Source organism: Chiloscyllium punctatum, chromosome 14 (genome assembly GCF_047496795.1).
Source record: "Chiloscyllium punctatum isolate Juve2018m chromosome 14, sChiPun1.3, whole genome shotgun sequence".
Taxonomy (NCBI): domain Eukaryota; kingdom Metazoa; phylum Chordata; class Chondrichthyes; order Orectolobiformes; family Hemiscylliidae; genus Chiloscyllium; species Chiloscyllium punctatum.
In genome coordinates, this window is record NC_092752.1 from 3,315,159 (window position 1) to 3,338,630 (window position 23,472).

Here is a 23,472-nt window from a genome sequence, read left to right on the forward strand (position 1 = left end):
CACCATTTATGGGTCTATCGAATGTTTAATTCCAACATTGACAATGTACATTTCAGGTGTGGAATGTCTTGAAACACACTCCTGACTTGTTCTCAGTTTTGATGAAGAGTCACTGGATTTGAGACATTCGCTCTGTTTTTCTCTCCACAGAAGCTGCCAGACCTGATGAGTTTCTCCAACATTCTTTGCATTTATTTCGAAATCTCCAGCATCCACCTTTCCTAAGTTCGAAGTCTTTGTGGTTTTGATAAAGCACAAGTTAAGAAATTCTGATGAACCTGTGCACAGTCAGCAAAGATTAACTGAGGGTAAACGATGCTATTCCCCACCTCCCAGTGACTAATGTCTGGAGGGTTAATGGTGGTGGTAACACCTCATTTCATCAGATCCTGGAAGTTGTGATTGGCTGTGACTAGGGCAGGGTCTGAAACCCGGGAGGATAAGTTTCCAGAGGCTGAACGCTGCTCAGACACTGAGACTGATCTTGCTTCTCCAGCACGGTTTAGTCCATTCACAGCTGAGACAGACTTTGTGCCAGACCCTATTTGACTCCAGTGATCTCTGCATCTCTCTAAAGTGGTGAGGTAATGAAAGAAATATGTTAATCTCCTTCATGTTACGTTTATTCAAGTACAATAACTGAGTTACTGAAATATCAATTTAACAGTTTAAGAAATGTTCAGTGATGTTATATCTTTGAAGAAAGAACTGAAAGCATTTGTCATCTTTTGTAAGAAAAAATTGAACAATAATTGCTTTCAATATTTAAACTGATCTAAAGTAATTTTTTAAGAGTTTCTGTGCCGTAGTGACTGCCTGAGGAAAAGGATTTTTGTTAGTAATAATGAAAGCTTATTTGTATGAAAACTCGCGTTTAAGATATTTGTAAATATTCCTGAACTTAATTTTTTTGTCAGCTACCAGAGATTGTTTAAATTGTGCATCTTTTCACAGGCATTTACATTGTGATATAGAATCTTTGTGGTTGATTGGGAAGCTACATTAAAAGATATAACAGGCGTTAAAAGATTAAGACATGGTTTACAACAAACATACCTGCCTTGGAGGCACAAAATTCCAGCAGATAATGAGATCCAACAGTGGCTAACAAATAAAGTTAAAGAGTGCATTTAAGCAAAGAAAGTGTCTTATAAAGTTGCCCAAATAAAAGTAAGCCTGACAATTGGGAGTAATTTAGAATTTAGCAAAGGAAACCCAAGGAACTGTTTATAAAAATACCAATAGGTTAAAAAGGAAAAGATTAGCAAAGACAAGTATGGGTCAACTATTGCTGGAGATAAGATATAGTAGGGAATGAGGAAATGTCAGATAAACTCAACAAATACTCTGTGTATTCATAGAGGAAGATACGAGAAAAGTCTTCAGCATTACCTGAAAACAAAGAGAGTAGAAAGAATGAGGAACTGAAAGAAATCAGCATTGGTAGAAAAAAAACTTGGGAAGTGAATAGGATGGAAGTTTGATGAAATCCCGATATCCCAAAGAGTTGAATGGGATGCAGTGCAAGCATTGATGGTCATATTCCAAAAATCCTATCAAATCTGAAATGGTTCCTGCAGACTGGAAGATTGCAAATGGAACACCACTATTTAAGAAAGGAGATAAAAAGACAGGGGAAATATTTACCTGTTAGCCTGACGTCAATAGTGGGGAAATGCTAGAATCTATTATAAAGGATGGAATGATTAGACCCTTTAGAGAATTTTGACAAGATAGAGCAGTTAGATTTTTGAAAGGGAGAATGTGTTTGATATCTGTTGAGATTTTTTGATGACTATAACTAGGAGAATTGATAAGGGAGAGCAAGTGAATGTGGTATATTTGGATCTTTAGAAGACTCACTAATCAGGTCCCACCCTGATTAGTGAGCAAGATTAGAGCCTTATGGGATTAGCGATATTATACTGGCATGGACTAGAAATTGGTTAATAGACAGATTACAGGGGATAGGAGTTAATTGGTCATTGTCAGGTTGTAACTAATTGATGATTCAGATGTGGGGAACCAAATACTGTATCATCATTTCAATTTTTGCTGGTGACACAATCATAGTTGGGAATGTCAGTTATGAGGAGTTTGCAAAGAGACAACTAGGGAGTTTAGACAAGCTAAAAGAATGGGCGAAAACATGGCCAACTGGAATATAATGTGAATAAAAGTGAAGTTCTGCACTTTGGAAGGAAAACAGAAATGCATTTTGCACATTTGGGAAGCATTGAAGTCCAAAGATATCAGGGTAGCCCTAAATTCACTGAAAGCTGATACGGTGATTGGTCCTTATTGCCAGAGGAATGGCGGACATGAGCAAGGAGGTCATGCCGCAATTGAATACACAGGCTTGGTGAAACTGTGCCTGAAATGTTGGGTCTCCTTACCTAAGGGCAGAGGGAGTGCAGCAAACTCTGGGATGCGAGGGTAGGAGGGGATGAGGGGGTGCGGGGATGAAGGTTACAGAGGAATGTTAATGGCGAAGAAGCAGAGTTTGTGATGGAGATGAAAGACAATGGCTTCAGTCTTCTGAATATACATTACTGGAAGAAATGTCTGTGTTCCCAGGCCTAGGTGTTGGTAAGCAGTCTAACAGATTGGTAACAGTGGAGATGAGGTCAGAGGGCAGTGCTGAGGAGGCCACGTTTTGGATGATAGATACAGCTGAGAAAGAGCAAAGGGGGCAAGGATAGATGGGTTAAAAGGGGTAATTAATAGCAAGGGCAGGTTGCACAGACCAGGCCTTTTCTCCCTCCTTTGAGTATGGAAGTGTAAGGCATGTTATCAGATTAAAATTTCTGAAATGATTAAAGGAATTGATGGGGTATGTCGAGAGAAGCTCTCTGTTCCTGGGATCCAGGCCAGTGGGCAGACCCTCAAAATCCCAGCCAGGTCATTGGGGGTAATGTCTGGGAGCATTTCTACACAAGAAGGAGAGTGAAAATCTGGATATTGCTCTCCCCAACCCCACCCCTCCCCAAACCCCTCACCCCCATAAAAGCTGTTGAGGCTGAGGGCAGTTGAAAATGTTAAAATGGAGATTGCTCAATTTATTTTGGAATAGGGCTATTGAAGCTTACAGCAATGAGGTGGGGAGATAATCTCAGAGATAGGCCGACTCCAAACAACCTCAGTGATGGTTAGGAACTTTCAATTTCTTGAAACTTGGAGATGGAACTAATTGTTTTACAGTTTGCCAACACTTTGAGGATCTGTTCACACCTTCAGGAGCCTGGAGGTTGCTACACCCTACAGTGTCTAACCCTACACTGTCATTAAGTGAATCAACATGGCCTAGTGAGACCACAGCAGACACTCAACACATGCTGTGGTCACATCTCTTCATGGGAGTGATCAACCACAGCCATCAATGTAGAGACAGAGAGGAGAGTTATTGTGGAGATGCTGGATGACAGAGCACTGATTGACTCACCCCACAAGAGGCTGTGCATTTGATGAAAACACTATTGCTGCCTGAAACGTGCCAATGATACTACCTTTCCCAAGCTTTCAAAGCTGGTTTAACTTGAAGAGTAGATTAAGTTTCAAGAAATTGGAAGTTCCTAACCATCACTGAGGTTGTTTGGAGTCGGCCTATCTCTGAGATTATCTCCCCACCTCATTGCTGTAAGCTTCAATAGCCCTATTCCAAAGTAAATTGATCAATCTCCATTTTAACATTTTCAACTGCCCTCAGCCTCAACAGTTTTTATGGGGGTGAGGGGTTTGGGGAGGGGTGGGGTTGGGGAGAGCAATATCCAGATTTCCACTCTCCTTGTGTAGAAATCACAGTTCTGAAGGATGTTTTTGGGCTTTTTGAGTCTGTGTGTTTATGCTCGATTGAGCAGTTGTGTTTAGTTCCTCATGCCCTCCTGTAAAGTCTTGATTCTCAAACAGCTCTCCAATTCCCTTTTTTTAACAGTCAGAAGTCACATGACACCAGGTTATAGTCCAACAGGTTTATTTGAAATCACATGCTTTCAGAGCACTGCTCTCAGGTGAAGTGACAAAGGAGCAGTGCTCTGAAAGCTTGTGATTTTAAATAAACCTGTTGGACTATAACCTGGTGTCTTGTGATTTTTAACTTGGTCCACCCCCAGTCCAACATTAGCACCTCCACAACATGGCTACCTTTTTTTATGGAATTGGCTCCACCTCCTTTGTCGGATGAGTCTTGAGAATGACCTTGCTTCTGTTGGGAATTCTACAAACCAACTTGTATTTGGATATAAATATGTTGTGACTCCAAACATCTGGGGGAACCAGGCACCGATTCATGACCTTATCATCTCCAAGCCTGACTGCCAAATCCTGCAGATGTTGGAAATCTGAAACAAACACAGGAAGAATGCTGGAGAAACTGAGCAGGTCTGACAGCACCTGTGGGGGCGGGAGGGAGTGGAGAGACATAGATCGATGCAGAGACAGAGTTAATATTTTGAGTACATTATAACTTCTTCAGGATTAAGGAAGACTCACTGGACTCCAAACATTAACTAGACCTCTCCCTCACTCTCTCTCCCTCTCTCTCACTCCGTCTCTCTCTCTCTCTTGCTACCTTTCTCTCTTTCTCTCTACCTTTTTCTCTCTCCCTCTCTCTCTCTCCCCCCACCTCTCTATCCCAGCCTCTCTCCCAGCCTCTCTCTCTCTGCCTCTCGCACTCTCTCTCCATCTCTCTCTCTCTGCCCCTCTCTCTCTCTCCCAGCCTCTCTCTCTCTGCCGCTCTCTCTCTCTCTTCCCCTCTCTCTGTCTCTCTCCCTCTCTCTCTACCTCTCCCCCTCTCTCTATTTTTCTCTCTCTCCCAGCCTCTCTCTCTCTACTCCCCTCCCTCTCTCTGCCTCTCTCTCTCTGTCTCCCCCCCGCAAGCCTCTCTCTCCCTCTCTTTTTCTCTCTCTCTCTCTCAATACCTCTCCCTCTCTCAATCTCTCTCTCTCCCACCACTCTCTCTCTCCCAACCTCTCTCTCTATCTCTCTCTATCCCCATCTCTCTCCCCCAGCCTCTCTCTCTTTCTCCATGTCTCTACCTCCCCCCCCTCTCTCTCCCTCCCTCTCTCTCTCTCCCTCCTTCCCTCTCTCTCTGCCTTTCTCTCTCTTTGTCTTCCCCCACTGATGTTTCTGATTTGTTTCCATCCTGAATAAACAATAGCACATTCTACAACGATGAAGCCCAACTTCACCAAGATTCCAGCCCCCGCTGACATGTTCTGACTCCTGAGAGGCCTCTGTTAAAGTTTTCACCTGAACTTTAACTGCCTTCAGGGTCTCATGCTCCACTGTTCTGTAATGTCATTCACATCCTCCAACCCTTCCATTTCTGTCACTCCCAATTCACCCCCCCACCCCAATCTCTCTATTACTTTCTCTTCTTTCAATACCTTCAGTTTCTTTCACCAATATTTTGTTTGCCCCTTCCCCAAATCCTTGATCTAGTTTTCCCCTCTTTCTAGTTCCCCTTCCTCTCATCATTCTCCCTTCTCATTCTCCTTCCTTATTCTCCACTTCCCCATTTCTCCCTTCCCGTCCATCCCCTACCCCACTCAAAATCTCCTTTCCAATACCTCTGTTGGGTATTTTGCCACATTAATCTTTTCCTCTGTAGGAGCTGTATACCAGAGTCTGCACAAACAGAACATAGTCAGAAGGCTGTGGAGGTCAGGTCATTGAGGATATTTAAGACTGAGATAGATAGGTTCTTGAGTATCAATGGGATCAAAGGTTACAGGGAGAAAGCAGGAGAATGGGGTTGAGAAACCGATCAGCCATGATTTAATGGCAGAGCAGACTCAATGGGCTGAATGGCCTAATTTCTGCTCCTAAGTCTTATGGTCTAACAACAGGGCAAGTGACTGTTCGGAACCATTGTCCAATTCCCATTTCACACCGTGATCTTGAATGAACCCAGTTCTTGCTTTCCAGATCCAAATCCACGCAGAAAGATGCAAGCTGCGGTTTTGACCTTGTGTCTGGTGGTCATGGCATTGGCCAGTCCTGTAAGTATCACCTTTTCAAAATAAGAAGCTGCTCAAAATAAATTAAAAATAATCTGCAAACTTTATTTTGAATGGATGTTTGTTGTTCTTGGACAAGGTATAAAGCTGATAATTTTTAAAATATTCACTCATGGGATGAGGTATCACTGGCCGGGCCCAGCATTTATTGCCCCGTCCTTAGTTGCCCCTTGAGAAGGTGGGGGTGAGCTACCTTCTTGAACCATTGCAGTCCATGTGCTGTGGGTAGACCCACAATGCCCTTAGGGAGGGCGTTATTTCTGAGCAGGTGCTAGTGGATGGCACTGTAGATGACATCTTCCATCACTTTACTGATGATCAAGAGTAGACTGATGAGATGGTAACTGCTTTTTATGTGCAGGACATACCTGGGCAATTATCCACACTATCAGGAAGGTGCCAGTGTTGTAACTGTACTGGACGAGCTTGGCTAGGGGAGCAGCAAGTTTCAGAGCACTAGCCTTCAGTACTATTGCTGGAATGTTGTCAGGGCCCATAGCTTTTACAATATCCAACGATTTCTTTATATCCCATGGCATGATTTGAATTGGCTGAAGACTGGTATCTGTAATGTTGGAGATCACTGGAGGAGGACAAGTTTGATCACTGAAAGTGGATGTCGCAGGTAGATGGAATAGTGAAGAAGGTGTTTGATATGCTTTCCTTTATTGGTCAGAGCATTGAGTATCACGGTTGGGTGGTCATGTTGCAGCTGTACAGTACATTAGTTAAGCCACTTTTGGAATACTGCATTCAATTTTGGTCTCCCTGCTATAGGAAGGATGTTGTGAAACTTGAAATGGTTCAGAAAAGATTTATGGGGATGTTGCCAGGGTTGGAGGATTTGAGCTATAGGGAGAGGCTGAATAGGCTGGGGGTGTTTACCCTGGAGTGTCAGAGACTGAGGGGTGACCTTATAGAGGTTTATCATAGAATCCCTACAGGATGGAAGCAAGTCCACACCTCTGAAGAGTAACCCACCCAGACCCATTCCCCTACCCTATCACTCTACATTTCCCCCTGACTATTGCATCTACCCTACACATCCCTGAGCACTATAGGCAGTTTTGCATGGCCAACTCACCTAACTGGCACATCTTTGGGCTGTGGGAAGAAACCGGAGCACCCGGAGGAAACCCACACAGACACTGGGAGAATGTGCAAACTCCACACAGTCAGTCACCCGAGGCTGGAATTGAACCTGGGATCCTTGGTGCTGTGAGGCAGCAGTGCTAACCACTAAGATACCATGTCATCCTAAAATAAAATTATGAGGGTCATGGATAGTGTAAATAGACCCTGGGGTGGGGGAGTCCAAAACTAGAGGGCATAGGTTTAGGGTGAGTGGGGAAAGATATAAAAGAGACCGCAGGGGCACCTTTTTCACACAGAGGGTGGTACGTGTATGGAATGGGCTGCCAGAGGAAGTGGTGGAGGCTGGTACAATTACAATATTTAAAAGGCATCTGGATGGGTATATGACTAGGAAGGGTTTGGAGGGATATGGGCCGGGTGCTGGCAGGTGGGACTAGATTAATTTAGGATGCCTGGTCAGCATGGACGGGTTGGACCGAAGGGTCTGTTTCCATCCTGTACATCTCTATGATTCTATCCATTTGGCACTTCAGGCTGAAGATTGCTGCGAATGGTTCAGCCTTATCTTTAGTGCTGATGTGCTGGGCTCCCCCATCACTGAGGATGGGGATATTTGTGGATCCTCCCCCTCCAGTGAGTTGTTTAATTGTCCATCTCCATTCAGGACTGGATGTGGCAAGACTGCAGAGCTTAGATCTGATCCATTGATTGTGGGATCGCTTAACTCTGTCCATCACTTACTGCAGATGCTGTTTGACATGCGAGTAGTCCTGTTTGGTGGCTTCACCAGGCTGATACCTCACCCTCAGATCTGCCTAGTTCTGCCCCTATCATGCCCTCCTGCACTCTCCATGGAACTAGGGTTGATCCCCTGACTTGATGGTATTGGTTGAGTGGGGGATATGCCAGGCCATATCAGTCAGCCATTTCAGACAGGAGATTAGAATCTCCTGTATTGCTGTGCGCCTGGAGTCACATGTAGGCTAAAGTGGGTAAAGATGGCAGTTTCCTTTCCACTAAGGACATTAGTGAACCAGATGGGTTTTACACAATCGACAATGGATTGATGGTCACCATTGGACATTTAATTGCAGAGTTTGGTTTGAAAATGCTCACTTATGTCAGGATTTGGAATTTGTTGTAATATAAGGGCAAGGGGAGAGTTTGTTTTAAGCACAAACCTGCCCATTTTATACAACGTTTTCTATGGAACAGGAAGGAGGCCCACACACGGGGGGAATGATAGTTATTGAGTGGGGGGGGATTCTCAGTGAGGGGACTGACCAACATCAAATAGAACAGGGAGAGTCCTGAAGGCACTTGGCAATGGGAGACTCTTCCCCAAACTCCCAAAGGCGACTCCTCAGGTAAACCTGAAAACCAGAGAATGTTACTCTGTGACAGAGACAATCGAATCATCGCATTGTACAATTCACAATGTCACCAAGTATTCTTCATTTCATTTGTACAGGTTCGGAAAACCAGAGATGCATCGACAAGTATGGAGGTAATTAGTCATGGACCATTATTCTTACAATATGACTCCTTTCATAATGTGCTCTCAATTAAGTGTATAAAGTTGCATAAATGTGTTAGGGTGCTTCTCAGAGACCCAGGAACACGTGTCGTGACAAACAATGGGTGAGGCGGAGGATTGACCTAAGGCTTGGCCAAAGTGCAGGGACTAGAAGATGGAAAGGTGCTGGAGGAGGATGATGCTTCAGGAGGGGGTACCAGTGACCCATGGTGTCGGCAGCTCGAGGGAGTGGCAGAGTGTGGAGAGGGAAAAAGACAATAAGCTCATGTCAGACAGAGGGGTACGAGGATGTTGGGGCTGGGTGTGGTTTAAAGGCTGGGGGAGCTTTCAGGGATCAGGAGAGTTGAGGTTATGGAAAGGTGTAAACCACAGGATAAGAATTTTAAATTAAATATTGGACACGGGGGGCACAATAGGTGACAGGAACTTGGTTCAATGCAGGCAGCAGAGCTTTGGATAAACTGACATTCAGAGGGATTAAAAGTCTGTTTGTCTCAGCCTTGAACATAATGACCCAGCCTTGAGAACCCTCTCTGGTAAAGAATTCCACAGATCCACTCCACTCTGAGAGAAGACATTCCTCCTCATCTCTGTCTGAAGTGGACCATCTTACGATGAAATACACCATCTGGTCTGGCACTCTCCCACTAGGGGAAATAACCTCTCCACATCTCCACTGTCAAACCCCTGAAGAATCTTGTACATTTAGTTCTTTTCTCTAATCAATTTAGCCTGAGGGTCCTTTGGGGAGGTCCTGTCAAAATAGCTCTGATGGCAGGTATGAGATTGCAAACAGAGATAACAATATAATAGACTGGGGTTGTTGTGATGCAGTGGTAGTGTCTCGATATCTCTCTGAACAGATTGATTAGGAAAACAAACGATTATAGGTTGGGCCTTGCTGTTAATGATGTGCTGATGACTGAGGCCATTATTAATGTACGAAACAGCTGAGATTTCCAGATATGTAGCCATACACAGTGATGTTGATTTTAGTGACACCATTGTATTGGTTTGGGACAGACACTATTTCTTCAGTTACCTCTGTATTATTTCTCAGACCTTTCTGGATTTGAACATTTATTGCATAACACTGATGACAAAATGCCCTCCAATCACATAAATACCTTTTTATAATATGATAATTCTTAATACAATCAATTCCCCAAAAGGGAACAAATTAATGAAGGCAAAATACTGCAGGGGCTGGGAATCTGAAACAAAGAGAATTAATGTTGCACGTCTGGTATGAATTTCTGAGAAGTCATATTGGACTCAGAACATTAACTCTGTTTCTCTCTCCACAGATGCTGCGAGACCTGCTGAGTTTCTCCAGCATTGTGTGTGTTTGTTTAAAGGAACAAGTTATCATTCCTACACTCTACAAAGTGTTGCTAGACAATTAAAAGTGAACATTTTAAAATGTCTAATATTCTTGGTTCTTTTTGTTTCCATGTTTTTTTCTCTCCTTCTTAATAGCACTTCTCTCTCTCTCTCTTTCTTTACTGAACCTGATTTGATTCTAATCCATCTGTTTTTTTTTGTCTCTATTATTCCTTGGTTTCTTTCTCAATCCTTAAATATCAGTGCCTGAGGAGATACACTGTTGCTTCCTGATGCACTGTTACCCTCACCTTGTCATTATTAGCTCACATTTGCAAATGGTCAGGATGTAAGGAACTTTCAAATCAAAGGATGCAGGAAAATAGACAATAGACAATAGACAATAGATGCAGGAGTAGGCCATTCTGCCCTTCGAGCCTGCACCGCCATTCAATATGATCATGGCTGATCATTCCTAATTAGTATCCTGTTCCAGCCTTATCTCCGTACCCCTTGACTCCACTATCTTTAAGAGCTCTATCCAATTCTTTCTTAAAAAAAAAAGAAAGAATTGGATAGAGCTCTTAAAGATAGTGGAGTCAAGGGGTACGGAGATAAGGCTGGAACAGGATACTAATTAGGAATGATCAGCCATGATCATATTGAATGGCGGTGCAGGCTCGAAGGGCAGAATGGCCTACTCCTGCATCTATTGTCTATTGTCTATTGTCTATTTTCCTGCATCCTTTGATTTGAAAGTTCCTTACATCCTGACCATTTGCAAATGTGAGCTAATAATGAACTAAAAATGTTGAACTAATGAGAGGCAACATTTGATGGATTAGTGCAACAAGACCTGGGTTATTGCTGTCTGTTTGATTTAGTCTCTGTGAAGCACTTACAAAGTTTTCTCAAAATAAAAGGATTATGAAAGTGTGCTAATTGTTACTTGAACATAGACTAAGCCTTTTGGAGAAACACACTTTACTGAAAAGCATTGAACATTTTGTTAATGTGTCTTTATTCTGTACTTACAACAGAATATGAACCTCAATCAACTAAATCCACTCGGAAGCCCTTTTCAGTATAGAAATCTTGGTCCCTATGGTACAAGACGCAATTTTATCAACCACTTCTTTAACAAAAGATTTCCACACTACTACAACCGTAACTGGGGACAGAACAGCGGTGGATATTACCCTGGCCAACAATTTCCCTTCCAACATCCTAACCAGCAATTTCCCTTCCAACATCCTAACCAGCAATTTCCTTTCCAACATCCTAACCAGCAATTTCCTTCCTACAATCCTAACCAACGATATTACTGGAATGCCCAAAACCCTGGCCAATTTCCTTATTATCAAAACGTCTTCCCTGCTTATCCAGTGTGGAGAGAAAACGTTTTGGGAGTAAATGCTGCACAAATGGATGCTGAAAGCATGAGTGCTGAGAACTCGGTCAGTATGGAAGATACTCAGATCACCATGCCCTTTGGAAATGTGCCAGTGGAACCTGTCATGCCAGGTTATGAAGATCCATTTCTACCAGGTTATGGAGATCCCTTTCTACCAGGTTATGAAGATCCATTTCTACCAGATAATGATGACTCCTTTCTACCAGGTAATGAGGGATCTTTCACACCAAGTGTTGATCCCAATGCTGTGGATGTTGGGGTTGAACAGGAATTGGAGACTGATGTTTCGAATCCAGAGCAACCTGGTCTCCCATACACTGACTCTGTGCAAGGAGGGGACCCATTGGGCTCAAACGTTGAAGATGATTCTGTGATCAGTGAGAGCCACAAGGGGCTGAACCAACAAAACACAATCTCTGAACCAACCAGGTTGGACGTGAACCATGATGGAAACATGAATAATGAACAATATGCCAATCAGCAAATGTCAAATGGAAACTTAGGTGAAGATGATCAAACTGAACAGGATGAGGTATTTTTCATTTTTTTTCTCAATTTACAGGCAGACAGTTGAAAAGATTAATCAATTAATGATATGATTAAGAAGGAGCTGAATTTCCTTGAACTCCTCACCTGGTAACACTGTACTATAGTCTGGTGAGGATCCATTCTGATTCACAGTTTGGTGCCCATCACATTTAGGTTGAGATGTAAAGCAGTCTTCATTGTTGATTATTTCTGACCCAGAGGCTGCAAACTATAAAAGGTTAGAAATCTCTGCAATAAGAATTAATCTCCAAATGCCTCATGCTCTGTTGACAGCAATCAGCTGAGGGACCATTAAAGATACAAAACCTTACCTTTGCAGCAGAGTAACAGAACGCACATTAATTAGCAAATTCGTTCCATTTCCATTCTCAGCTATGTCCATGCAGGAACTTTTCCAATCTCTAGATTCTGGAGTTTTTTACATTTGCAAATAACAAGAACTAAATTACAATGTGTAAACTTCCAATTTAAAAATTCCTGTTTGTTTTTTTGAAGAGAGCTGTTAAGATCACCAAGATAAAGCCTGTTTCACAGTTGTTCACTTCCTTTCTGCAACCTGATGGAAATTTCCTTCTCATTTGCAGACCCAGAACCTTGGTACCAACACAATGAACATGAACCCACTACCCTTTTCAAATGATAACGATGATGATGATGATATAGAATCCAATCTCAACATTGCAGAAGCCAATGATAATGAACTGGATTCCCAGGAACAGGATACCACTCAGTCCAGTGAAGAGAATCTCAATGAGTTCAACCTACCGGCTTCAAATGATGATGGAGTCTCTGACTCTGAGGATAATGACAGCATTAATCCCTTTGTTAATAATGGTGCTGATATCAATCAAGCAAACACCACAGATTCCAATCTCCATGACGATGAAATTAATGGAAATAATTTTAGTGACGACAATGGACCTAACATCAATCAGGTGGGGAATGGTGATGGAGCGGGTGAAGATGATGGCAGTGTCACCAATAACATACAAAATGAAGTCAGTAAGTATCACGTCAGGCTAAATTTATTGGTAATAACTTATTTGAGTGTTAATTGTTTTTTGTACCTTTACACTGAACCACGGGGGCTTTACTGTACATCTCTATGACTCTATATCTCTATGGTATTGACTACACCTCTGATCCAGGAGATCCAGATTCCAGTCCCACTGCTGTACAGATGTGTCATAATACCTCTGAGCAGATTGATTGAAAATATCAAGGTTCAAACTAGCTGTTATTCTCAAAGTTTCATGAACACCAATCCCCAACAGCATCAGAATACACTGACAGTGGTCAGAGGTGGTTGTGTGTTCAGTCTCAGAGCTAAGCCATGTTCAAGACAAGCCACATGATGGTTGAGGTTCCTAGTGAACCTGGGAACATTACTGTTAACTTTTGTTTTACCTGCTTGTAATTCCTCAGACATTGCAAAATCTCTCCACCAACTCATCCTCCTCAAGAACACAGGTTTATGCTGGAATGGGATCACAGCAATAGGAATAGGCTATTCAGCCCCTCTAGCCAGTTCCAACATTCAATGAGATTGTGGCTTTTCTGTCATCTAACTCCATATACCTGTCTTTGGCTCATATCCATTAATACCTTTGTTTAACAAAAATGTATCCCTCTCAGATTTAAAATTAACAACTGATGTTAATTTTGTGGAAGAGAGTTCTGAACTTCTACCAGCCTTTGTGTGTAGAAGTGTTTCCTAACATCTCTCCTGTGTGATCCAATTCTGGAATAATCTGGATGTGAGGCATACCAACTCCCTCCTGAGGGAAGGTACTGAGGGACAGATCCCTCCTGAGGGAAGGTGCTGAGGGACATCTCCCTCCTGAGGGAAGGTGCTGAGGGACAGATCCCTCCTGAGGGAAGGTGCTGAGGGACAGATCCCTCCTGAGGGAAGGTGCTGAGGGACAGATCCCTCCTGAGTTAAGGTACTGAGGGACAGATCCCTCCTGAGGGAAGGTGCTGAGGGACAGATCCCTCCTGAGGGAAGGTGCTGAGGGACAGATCCCTCCTGAGTTAAGGTACTGAGGGACAGATCCCTCCTGAGGGAAGGTGCTGAGGGACAGATCCCTCCTGAGGGAAGGTGCTGAGGGACAGATCCCTCCTGAGGGAAGGTGCTGAGGGACAGATCCCTCCTGAGGGAAGGTGCTGAGGGACAGATCCCTCCTGAGGGAAGGTGCTGAGGGACAGATCCCTCCTGAGTTAAGGTACTGAGGGACAGATCCCTCCTGAGGGAAGGTGCTGAGGGACAGATCCCTCCTGAGGGAAGGTGCTGAGGGACAGATCCCTCCTGAGGGAAGGTCCTGAGGGACATCTCCCTCCTGAGGGAAGGTGCTGAGGGACATCTCCCTCCTGAGGGAAGGTGCTGAGGGACAGATCCCTCCTGAGGGAAGGTGCTGAGGGACAGATCCCTCCTGAGGGAAGGTACTGAGGGACAGATCCCTCCTGAGGGAAGGTGCTGGGGGACAGATCCCTCCTGAGGGAAGGTGCTGAGGGACAGATCCCTCCTGAGGGAAGGTGCTGAGGGACAGATCCCTCCTGAGTTAAGGTACTGAGGGACAGATCCCTCCTGAGGGAAGGTGCTGAGGGACAGATCCCTCCTGAGGGAAGGTGCTGAGGGACAGATCCCTCCTGAGGGAAGGTGCTGAGGGACAGATCCCTCCTGAGTTAAGGTACTGAGGGACAGATCCCTCCTGAGGGAAGGTGCTGAGGGACAGATCCCTCCTGAGGGAAGGTGCTGAGGGACAGATCCCTCCTGAGGGAAGGTCCTGAGGGACATCTCCCTCCTGAGGGAAGGTGCTGAGGGACATCTCCCTCCTGAGGGAAGGTGCTGAGGGACAGACCCCTCCTGAGGGAAGGTGCTGAGGGACAGATCCCTCCTGAGGGAAGGTACTGAGGGACAGATCCCTCCTGAGGGAAGGTGCTGGGGGACAGATCCCTCCTGAGGGAAGGTGCTGAGGGACAGATCCCCTTTGAGGTAGTGACTAGCATTAAGGGAGGACAGGTGTCAATATACAGGTTGTAAATGTTTATGTTAACTTACACTAACTGGTGAGGTTTGAAAATAAAGTTGTTCCCAAATCGTGGAAAGAATGCAGTGCACAACTGAATGTCTGCCTGATTGTTGTATTCTCACATTCACTAAGAATGAGAACCTGATTGAGGTGATAAGTCCTTATTGTGTCCTGTTTCAGATTCCTGTAAAAACATGCACTGTCGACACGGGAGGGTCTGTAAGATCAATGAGATTGGAAACCCTACTTGCATTTGCCAGGCTGTGACAAGCTGCCCTGTAAACACTCCTGAATTAGCACAGGTAAGGATACTTACTCATTCTCAACATCATCCCAAGACAGTAGCAAGGATACAGAAGGAGTTCAAACTGTCATCATTGCTGCTGTTGGTTCTTTGGCCCCATGGTTTGGCCAGGTGATTGAGCAGGGTGACACTGGAAGGTGATAGAGCACACTGGGAACAAGTATAGTTTCAGAAAGAAACACAGGATCATGGTCGTTTCTGAACCAATCCAGCATCCACTTCAAGAGAAGACTTTGACAAGTTAGAATATGAAGGAATGGAAAATAACCACAGAAAATTGAGATATATTTGTTGAAATAAAGTTTACAATTTTACATCGAACATTACATACAGAAGGAGGCTCTGATCAACAAACTATATTATTAGTTGCGCTCTGCTTCCATTTTTCCCATGGCCCTGTTTTTTTTCTTTTAAATATTTATTTGATTCCCTTTCAAAAGTTTTTAAAACTGCTGTTTCAAACAGTTCCATAAAAACACTTAATTTCCCTCTGACTTTTCTGTCCTCGCGTCCTTCAGGTTTTGATCTTTGTGTCAGTGAGAGCAGTTTCTCCACATTTATCAGACCTCGTTAGGATTTTAAAGCCCTCTGTTACCTCTATCAGCTGCAACCTTGTCTTCCCTAAAGGAAACTCCTCCAGCTTCTCCACATCACTGAAGTCCCTCATCCCTAAAAACACCCTTGTAAATCTTTTCTGCAGCCTCTCCAATGTCTTCATATCCTTCCTAAAGTGCTCAGAACTGGAAGGAAGCTTCTGGTTGAAGTCAAATTGTGTTGTGTACGAATTCAGAATAAACTCCTTGCTTTGTTGGTCAAAGTGCTGATGAATAAAGCCCAGGATTCTCCATACTTCTTGTACAGTCTCACCCCATTCCACCACCTTCAGTGATTTATGTACAGGTTCACCCAGTTCAGTTTGCCCTTTAAAATTGGGCCCTTTCGTTTCATTTTGTCTCTCCTTGGTCTCCTTAACAAAATGAATCACTCCTCAATTCTCTTCACTAAAACTGCATCTCCGCTTGGCTGCTCAATCCTCAATCTACGTTCTTTGGGAAATTCTACACTATTCCCGCTACCCCGCTCCACTTTCCAGTCGTTCCATGTCCTGGTCCATCCACAGGTTTTGAAACTATGTCCTGGACTCTGAGGCCTAGCTCATTAATGTGCCCACACTACCTTATCTTTACAGGCAGCTGGTAGTTCAGTTCCAGTTTTGCTGCTTATCCTTGATTCTGATTTATCTGGGTCAGACCCATTTATCTCTTGAAGTTGACTTTCCTCCAGATCATTATTCTTCCTCTGGATTTCTCTGTGCTATGTTCTGAAGTGAACCTACCCTTAGCCTGCAATGATCACTGTCCCTTACACCTTCTCTCACTTGATTTATCGGCCACCTCATGTTCAAGAATCCTCTCTAGCACAACCTTCTTTCCCAGGGCAGCTGCTGCAGAAATTCCTTCCCTACATCCCCTGGGAACTCTTGCCCCTCTCTGCTGGGTACACCACGACTATCCCGGTCTATACTTGGATAATTAAAGTCCCCCCCTCCCTGCAATTAATTTATCAATCCGGCAATAAATCACCACCATCATCATCAGAAAAACAGCAAGTTTTGGTAGGTCTGGAAGTATCCATGGGGAGAGAACCAGAGTGAATGTTTAGGTCCACGACTTCTCATTGCTGATGGAATTGGATTGCTTTATGATGTTGCATCTAGTTTAATTGTCTGGTTTGATCTGTAGGTGTGTGGCACGAACAACATGACGTACAGAAACCCTTGTGAATTCTTTGCTTCTAAATGTCTTCTTGAAGAAACCGAGGAAGAACATAACATCCACCTGGACTACATGGGACCCTGCAAATGTAGGTTTAAATTGTTTGCAAAGTAAATAAAATCCATCACTATTGACCATCGCTATACAATGGTGACCCACGGATTGTCCTATTCTGATTCTTCCATATCTAGAAAAATACATTTGCAATGTTATTAATAGTGCATGAGTTACATCACAGCAAGTCTTGTGGTACAGTGGGTAGTGTCCCTGTCTCTGAGCTAGAGCTCAGTGTTTGACTACCACCTTGGAACTGTGAAAGCCACATCACTGGAAATAATTAGATGGTTAGTTTGTTGAGTGAAAATTTGCTGGATTTCCTACATTACAACAGTGAGCACACTATATAAATGCAAACCTTTCTTTTATGTTCCACTGATAAAGCTCACAGCTTTTGTAGGTAGCTGAAACAGGAACCTGAAAGATACATCCAAACATGAATCAGACAGACCTGTTCGCATCTGCACCATTTAACAGCAGACTGAGGATTGAATTGATCCAATTTATTTGCAAAGATATTAATTAGCTAATGCAGGATGGGGCAGTATCACTGGGGAGGTTTGTTTTGCATTGTGTGTGAAACAGAAAGAGAACTGAAATTTGATTTTGTTTGGTCCTGTTCAGACATCGCTCCATGTGTGGACAATGAACTGAATGAGTTCCCTCTACGTTTACGTGATTGGTTGAAAAACATTCTGATCCACGTGTATGAACAATCCCCTGGCCTCCTGTCTCAGAAAGAGAGAACAGCTGTAAGGGAAATTCTGTATCCTTCCAACAACTATGCAGCATTTTTCTATGCACTGAATGTTAATTTGGAAACTGTTACAATCTAGAATGCATTGTCTTAAGCAAAATTAGTGGCAATTTTAAAAAATGACTTGGTTAAAATTTTGCCGGGGATAAATTTATGGACTTCTGGTGAAGAAGGGAGGTGAGGGAACTAATTGGGAAGATCTTTCAAAGAGTTGCCATAGAGAGGATGGCTTGAATGGCCTCCACCTGCATTATCGTTATTAAAGGATCATTCGAGGACCAGGAACAATCGGGTAATGATTTGGTAAAATACAATCCCCAATTATGTTTAGCTTCATGAGAAAAGTTAAATAATTCAAACTCTTGACCAAATCAGCTTTCTACTTGGCAGTGGGCTGGAATATCCAGGAAGTGCAGACTGCCCGCTGTGGGAATGAGACCCTGGAATAATGTAACTCCATTTGGGTACTTTCTACCTGGAAGGGATGCTGTCATGGACAAGGGCAGGAGCAGTCTGTTTGGTTCAGGTCCATGCTGGGGAAATGATGACTCTGGGTGGGATGGTGAGGAGTTATCCTCCTGAGCTCACCCTGACTGTGGGTCAGTCCCCTAACAGCCCTATCCCATTGACACCCCAACCAGACAGCTGCTCCCTCCCCCCCACTGTACTGGCTTGTCACAACTCTGTGTCCCTCGCTGGTTATCAGGCACTCAATGCGGCTAGTGTCGTGGTAACATTGCTTGGTTAGTAATCCAGTAAGATCAGCCTAAAGCTCTGGGGACATTGAGTTCAAATCCTGCCATGGCAGCAGGTAGAAATTAATAAAACCTGAAAGTGAAAACTTGCCTCACTGATGATGACCATGAAACCACCATTAATTCTCATCAAAGCCTGTCCTGTTTGCTGGTGTCCTTCAGAGAAGGGAATCTGCCAGCCTCCATGTGACTCCTGGTCCAGTGCAATGTAGTTGCTGTCTGTAATAGCAGCTGAAATCTGGTTTTGTAATATTCAATCTTTTACCAACCCCGGGAATTCAGGCACTGAGCCCCAGCAGCTGAAAATGTGTTGCTGGAAAAGCGCAGCAGGTCAGGCAGCGTCCAAGGAACAGGAGAATCGACATTTCGGGCATGAGCCCTTCTTCAGGAATGAGGTAAGTGTGTCATCTTAGCCTGCTGGACACACTTTCCTCATTCCTGAAGATGGGTTTATGCCCGAAACGTCGATTCTCCTGCTCCTTGGACGCTGCCTGACCTGCTGCGCTTTTCCAGCAACACATTTTCAGCTCTGATCTCCAGCACCTGCCGTCCTCACTTTCTCCAGTGAGCCCCAGCACACACTGTCAGAGGACCCCTTCTGATCCAAACCTCCTTCATGGCTGATTGTGATGTGGAATGCCCTGCAGTAACAAAACTGAACAATCATATCCATATGTCTTTTCCTAGATCCAGGAAATCTACGATGATGAGCAACGTCTTCAACCTGGAGATTACTCTCTTGCCCAGCTCTCTGATGACTTCAATCAGAATTACCATATGTACATCTACCCAGTTCACTGGCAGTTCCAGCAGTTAGACCAGCATCCCATTGATGGGTAAAGTTGGATTCACCTTCTATTACGGTTTTTTTAAATTTTTAAATCAATGAATCTAATGTGATAATACTCATTTAATGAATGCAAAGGACTTGGAGTGTAGCTGGATATGTTGTCTCTGTATCAAGATCCATCTGTCTTTTACAATTACAGCTTCTTGGAAGAAAGGCTTCCTTTACCCTGACCTTCCTTAGATTTATAACAAACGCAGAGAGTGCAGAGAGAAGGAGAGTTACCATTTTGAGTCTGGTCAAATCTCCAGCCTGCGCAGTATTTTGCTTGCCTTGGAGATCTAGATGATATCTATAGAAGCCATTCCTGATGAAGGGCTTATGCTCCTCAGAGGCTGCTTGACCTGCTGTGCTTTTCCAGCACCACGCTCTCAACTCTGATCTCCAGTATCTCTAGGCCTCATTTTCTATTTGGAGATGTAGCCAACTTTGTCCATCATGAAAACTCAGTTTATTCAAATATTCATCTTTCTTGAAAGCTGTGACTGTTAGTGACAGATGTCAAACCACACTTGAGCACAGTTCCCCATTTAGCCAATCAAAATGGAAGCTGACAAAACAGTTAATGCCTTTGTCTTTCAGCGTCCTTTCCCACTCAGAACTGGCACCTCTCCGGACCACATTAATTCCCTTGGAACACTGCACAGCAGACTTCTTTAAAGGCTGTGACTTTGACAAAGACAGAGGCGTCTCTCTGAGAGAATGGGGCACGTGCTTTGGCATCAAAGAAGGTGGGGGCATTTATCAGGTAAACCAAGGTTTATAAGTGGGGACAGGAGGGTAGGCCACACGCAGAAGTCATTAGGGAAAGACATTCAGAGTGAGTTTGTGTTGTATGTGTTTCTGTGTGTGTGTGTGAGTGTGAGTGTGTGTATGTGTGAGTATGTGTGTGTATGTGAGTTTACATGTGTGTGTGTGAGTATGTGTGTGTGTGTGTGTGTATGTGAGTTTACATGTGTGTGTGTGTATGTGAGTTTACATGTGTGTGTGTCTGTGTGAGTATGTGTGTGTGTGTGTGTGTGAGTTTGCGTGTGTGTCTGTGTGAGTATGTGTGTGTGTGTGTGAGTTTACATGTGTGTGTGTCTGTGTGAGTATGTGTGTGTGTGTGTGTGTGAGTTTGCGTGTGTGTCTGTGTGAGTATGTGTGAGTGTGTGTGTGTGTGAGTTTGCGTGTGTGTCTGTGTGAGTATGTGTGTGTGTGTGTGTGTGAGTTTGCGTGTGTGTCTGTGTGAGTGTGTGAGTGTGTGTCTGTGTGAGGATGTGTGTGTGTGTGTGTGTGTGAGTTTGCGTGTGTGTCTGTGTGAGTATGTGTGTGTGTGTCTGTGTGAGTATGTGTGTGTGTGTGTGTGAGTTTGCGTGTGTGTCTGTGTGAGTATGTGTGTGTGTGTGTGTGTATGTGAGTTTACATGTGTGTGTGTCTGTGTGAGTATGTGTGTGTCAGTATGTGTGTGTGTCTGTGCAAGAATGTGTGAGTCTCTGTATGTTGCGGCGTTTGGGGGGGGGGGGGGTGGGGGATGGCCTCAGTGGGTGTGGACTGAGCTGAGGTTGTTGGAAAGGTTAAGGCTGATAGAATGAAATGAATTAGAAAACTGTAAAATTTAGTGGAGGGGGTGCGTGAGTGTGGGAGATATTGGGAAGTTGTAGAAATTTAAAAGGAATACAGTGAGGCTATCAGGGGATTTGAACATGAGGATAAATAGATGAGACACAAAGGGACAAGCAAGATGTTGAATGCGATGTATGGATTGGATCAGACATAGACTGTGGAGTTTGGGCAAACTGAAACTCGCAGAGGCTGAAGAATGGGAAGTTATTGAGGAGAGCATTGGAATAGTCAATGAATCGGTGACCAAGCCATCAAGGAGGACTCCAGCAGCTGAAAGATCATTGCTGGCAACTTCTACTCGAGATGAGATTGGGTGGTTTCACAGTTGGAAGATTCGCTCAGGGTGATAGGAATAGAATTGAAAGAAACCAGTGGAACCTCTTATTGAAAGTTGACTATTCTTTCTGTTGCAGAGGATATTAATCCCAACTTTATCTTCTAAGATGCTGACTAGCTGCACTCAGGAGGGTTTTGGACATCTGACAGTCTTTGATCTATCTAGATGCTACTGATGGACAGTTAATATCACCTTCATCACTGGAAATATTCAAACAAAAACATCCCTTTTTTTTGAAATTTCGATAAGTTCATTTCATTTGGGGTCATGAGACTTTCCGGTATTATATAGAATAGGTAATTACAAAATCCTGACCAATCCTCAAGGACCTTTGTGAATTTCCCAGGTTGGTTGAACATCTGGAAGAATTGTAGCAGTAACTATTATTAACATCAGTAACTATTATTCACATCACTATTATTAACATCATTAGCTAGTAAATATCAGGGCACTTTGGTTTGGTGTAGCATCCATACAGGATCATCAAAGACATGGGTATCCCTATTAGAGGGCACTACCACAGTATCCATCTCGACAAGTTTTTATATGAATATAATTGTAGATGTATGTGAGCATTTTAAAGAGTTGTTTCTGTAATGAATGGAACTTGATTTGATTTGTGTAGATTGCTTGTGTCTGCTCTTGTTAAGCCTATTTGATAAACTCTACTTACTTCCAATAAAATGCTTTGGACAAACATCTTTCTCAGGAGTGATTGAATTGTTTGGATATGGCTCCATTGGGAATGTTGTAAAGATCCCAGACTTCACACAAGGGAAGTTTACGTAACAGAATCCCAGATGGTGTGGTCTTCAGATTCTCAAAGTAATTCAGAGGATAAATACACTAGCCCATGGCTTTGCTGGATTGTCCAGAATCGCCAATTTAATTGATTTGTGCTAATTTAGATGTTCTCAAACAAGACAATAGAGTCAAAAACAGAGATTGCTGGGAAGGCTCAGCAGATCTGGCAGCATCTGTGAACAGAAATTAGAGTGAACATTACCAGTCTGGTAGCCCTTCCTGAGAACAATAGAGACAGTTAGGTTCCACAATTATCTCCAGCCATAAAAAAGATGTCTTTATTTTCAAATTAGAAAACCTTACTTAACCAATTTCATTGAATTAATTCAAAGAGAGTAGGTACAGATAACACAGTAGGTGGGATACATGAAGAATTCCAAAACGGTTTTGGTGAAGTATGATAGAATAGGCCAATGTAAAATGTCAAAATTTACTCAAGTAAGGATGAGTGGCGAGATGATTGGCCAACTGGGCCAAGACAGAAATAAAGACGAAGGGAAAAGGGTAAAACTTTTCAGCTGTAGAGTGGCTCAGTGGTTAGCACTACTGCCTCACAGCACCAGGGACCTTGGTTCAACTCCAGCCTCAGGTAACTGTCTGTGTGGAGTATGCACATTCTCTCCATGTCTGTGTGGGTTTCCTCCCACAATCCAATGATGTGCAGGTTAGGTGGATTGGCCATGCTAAATTGCCCATTGTGTTCAGGGATGTGTAGGCTAGATGGGTTAGCTGTGGGAAATGTGGGTTACAGAGATGGGGTAGGTCTGGTTGGAATGCTCTTTGGAGAGTCAGTGTGGACTTGATGAGCCAAATGATCTGATTCCATGCTATAGGGATTCTGCGTTGCTCAGTTCCTGCCCAAGTAGCACTGATTGACAGTGCCTCTGGGAAGTGTGGCCCAGAGGGGTCAATTAGATTTTGGAACTAAAAAGACAGTGGATATTACCCAGGTGATTATAAATGGTGAGGAGTGAAGCAGAGGATAACGCTGCGGCTGTACATAATATCGCATGGACAGTAGGGGGCAGTTTACCAGGACCTTCTCAAGAGCAATAATATTTCCAGTCAGCAATTCTCCCACCCAAACAACAAATAACTGAAATTACAAGAGGAAATGAATGAACTTGCAAAAATTTGAAAAATGAAATTCAATATCAATAAATATCAGCTCTTATATTTTGGGAAGAAATTATTATGTTTACATCCGACCTATAAAGGAAGAATCGAAATGGCGTGGAGGAGCAGAGGGTCAGAGGTCACCTTTATG

The 23,472-nt window shown here is 43.5% G+C and overlaps 1 protein-coding gene across 1 annotated transcript; it reads left to right on the plus strand.

The window, feature by feature from the left end:
- The first annotated feature begins 246 nt into the window (after positions 1 to 246).
- LOC140485540 (uncharacterized) lies at positions 247 to 22,047 on the plus strand. Its single transcript, XM_072583746.1, has 11 exons — positions 247 to 308; positions 5,926 to 5,999; positions 8,584 to 8,619; positions 11,013 to 11,918; positions 12,520 to 12,937; positions 15,145 to 15,266; positions 17,011 to 17,131; positions 17,725 to 17,852; positions 19,300 to 19,448; positions 20,042 to 20,190; positions 21,478 to 22,047. Exons 2-11 carry the CDS (start codon positions 5,946 to 5,948, stop codon positions 21,504 to 21,506), a joined length of 2,112 nt encoding a protein of 703 aa, XP_072439847.1. The 5' UTR covers positions 247 to 308; positions 5,926 to 5,945; the 3' UTR covers positions 21,507 to 22,047.
- The last annotated feature ends 1,425 nt before the right edge of the window (positions 22,048 to 23,472 follow it).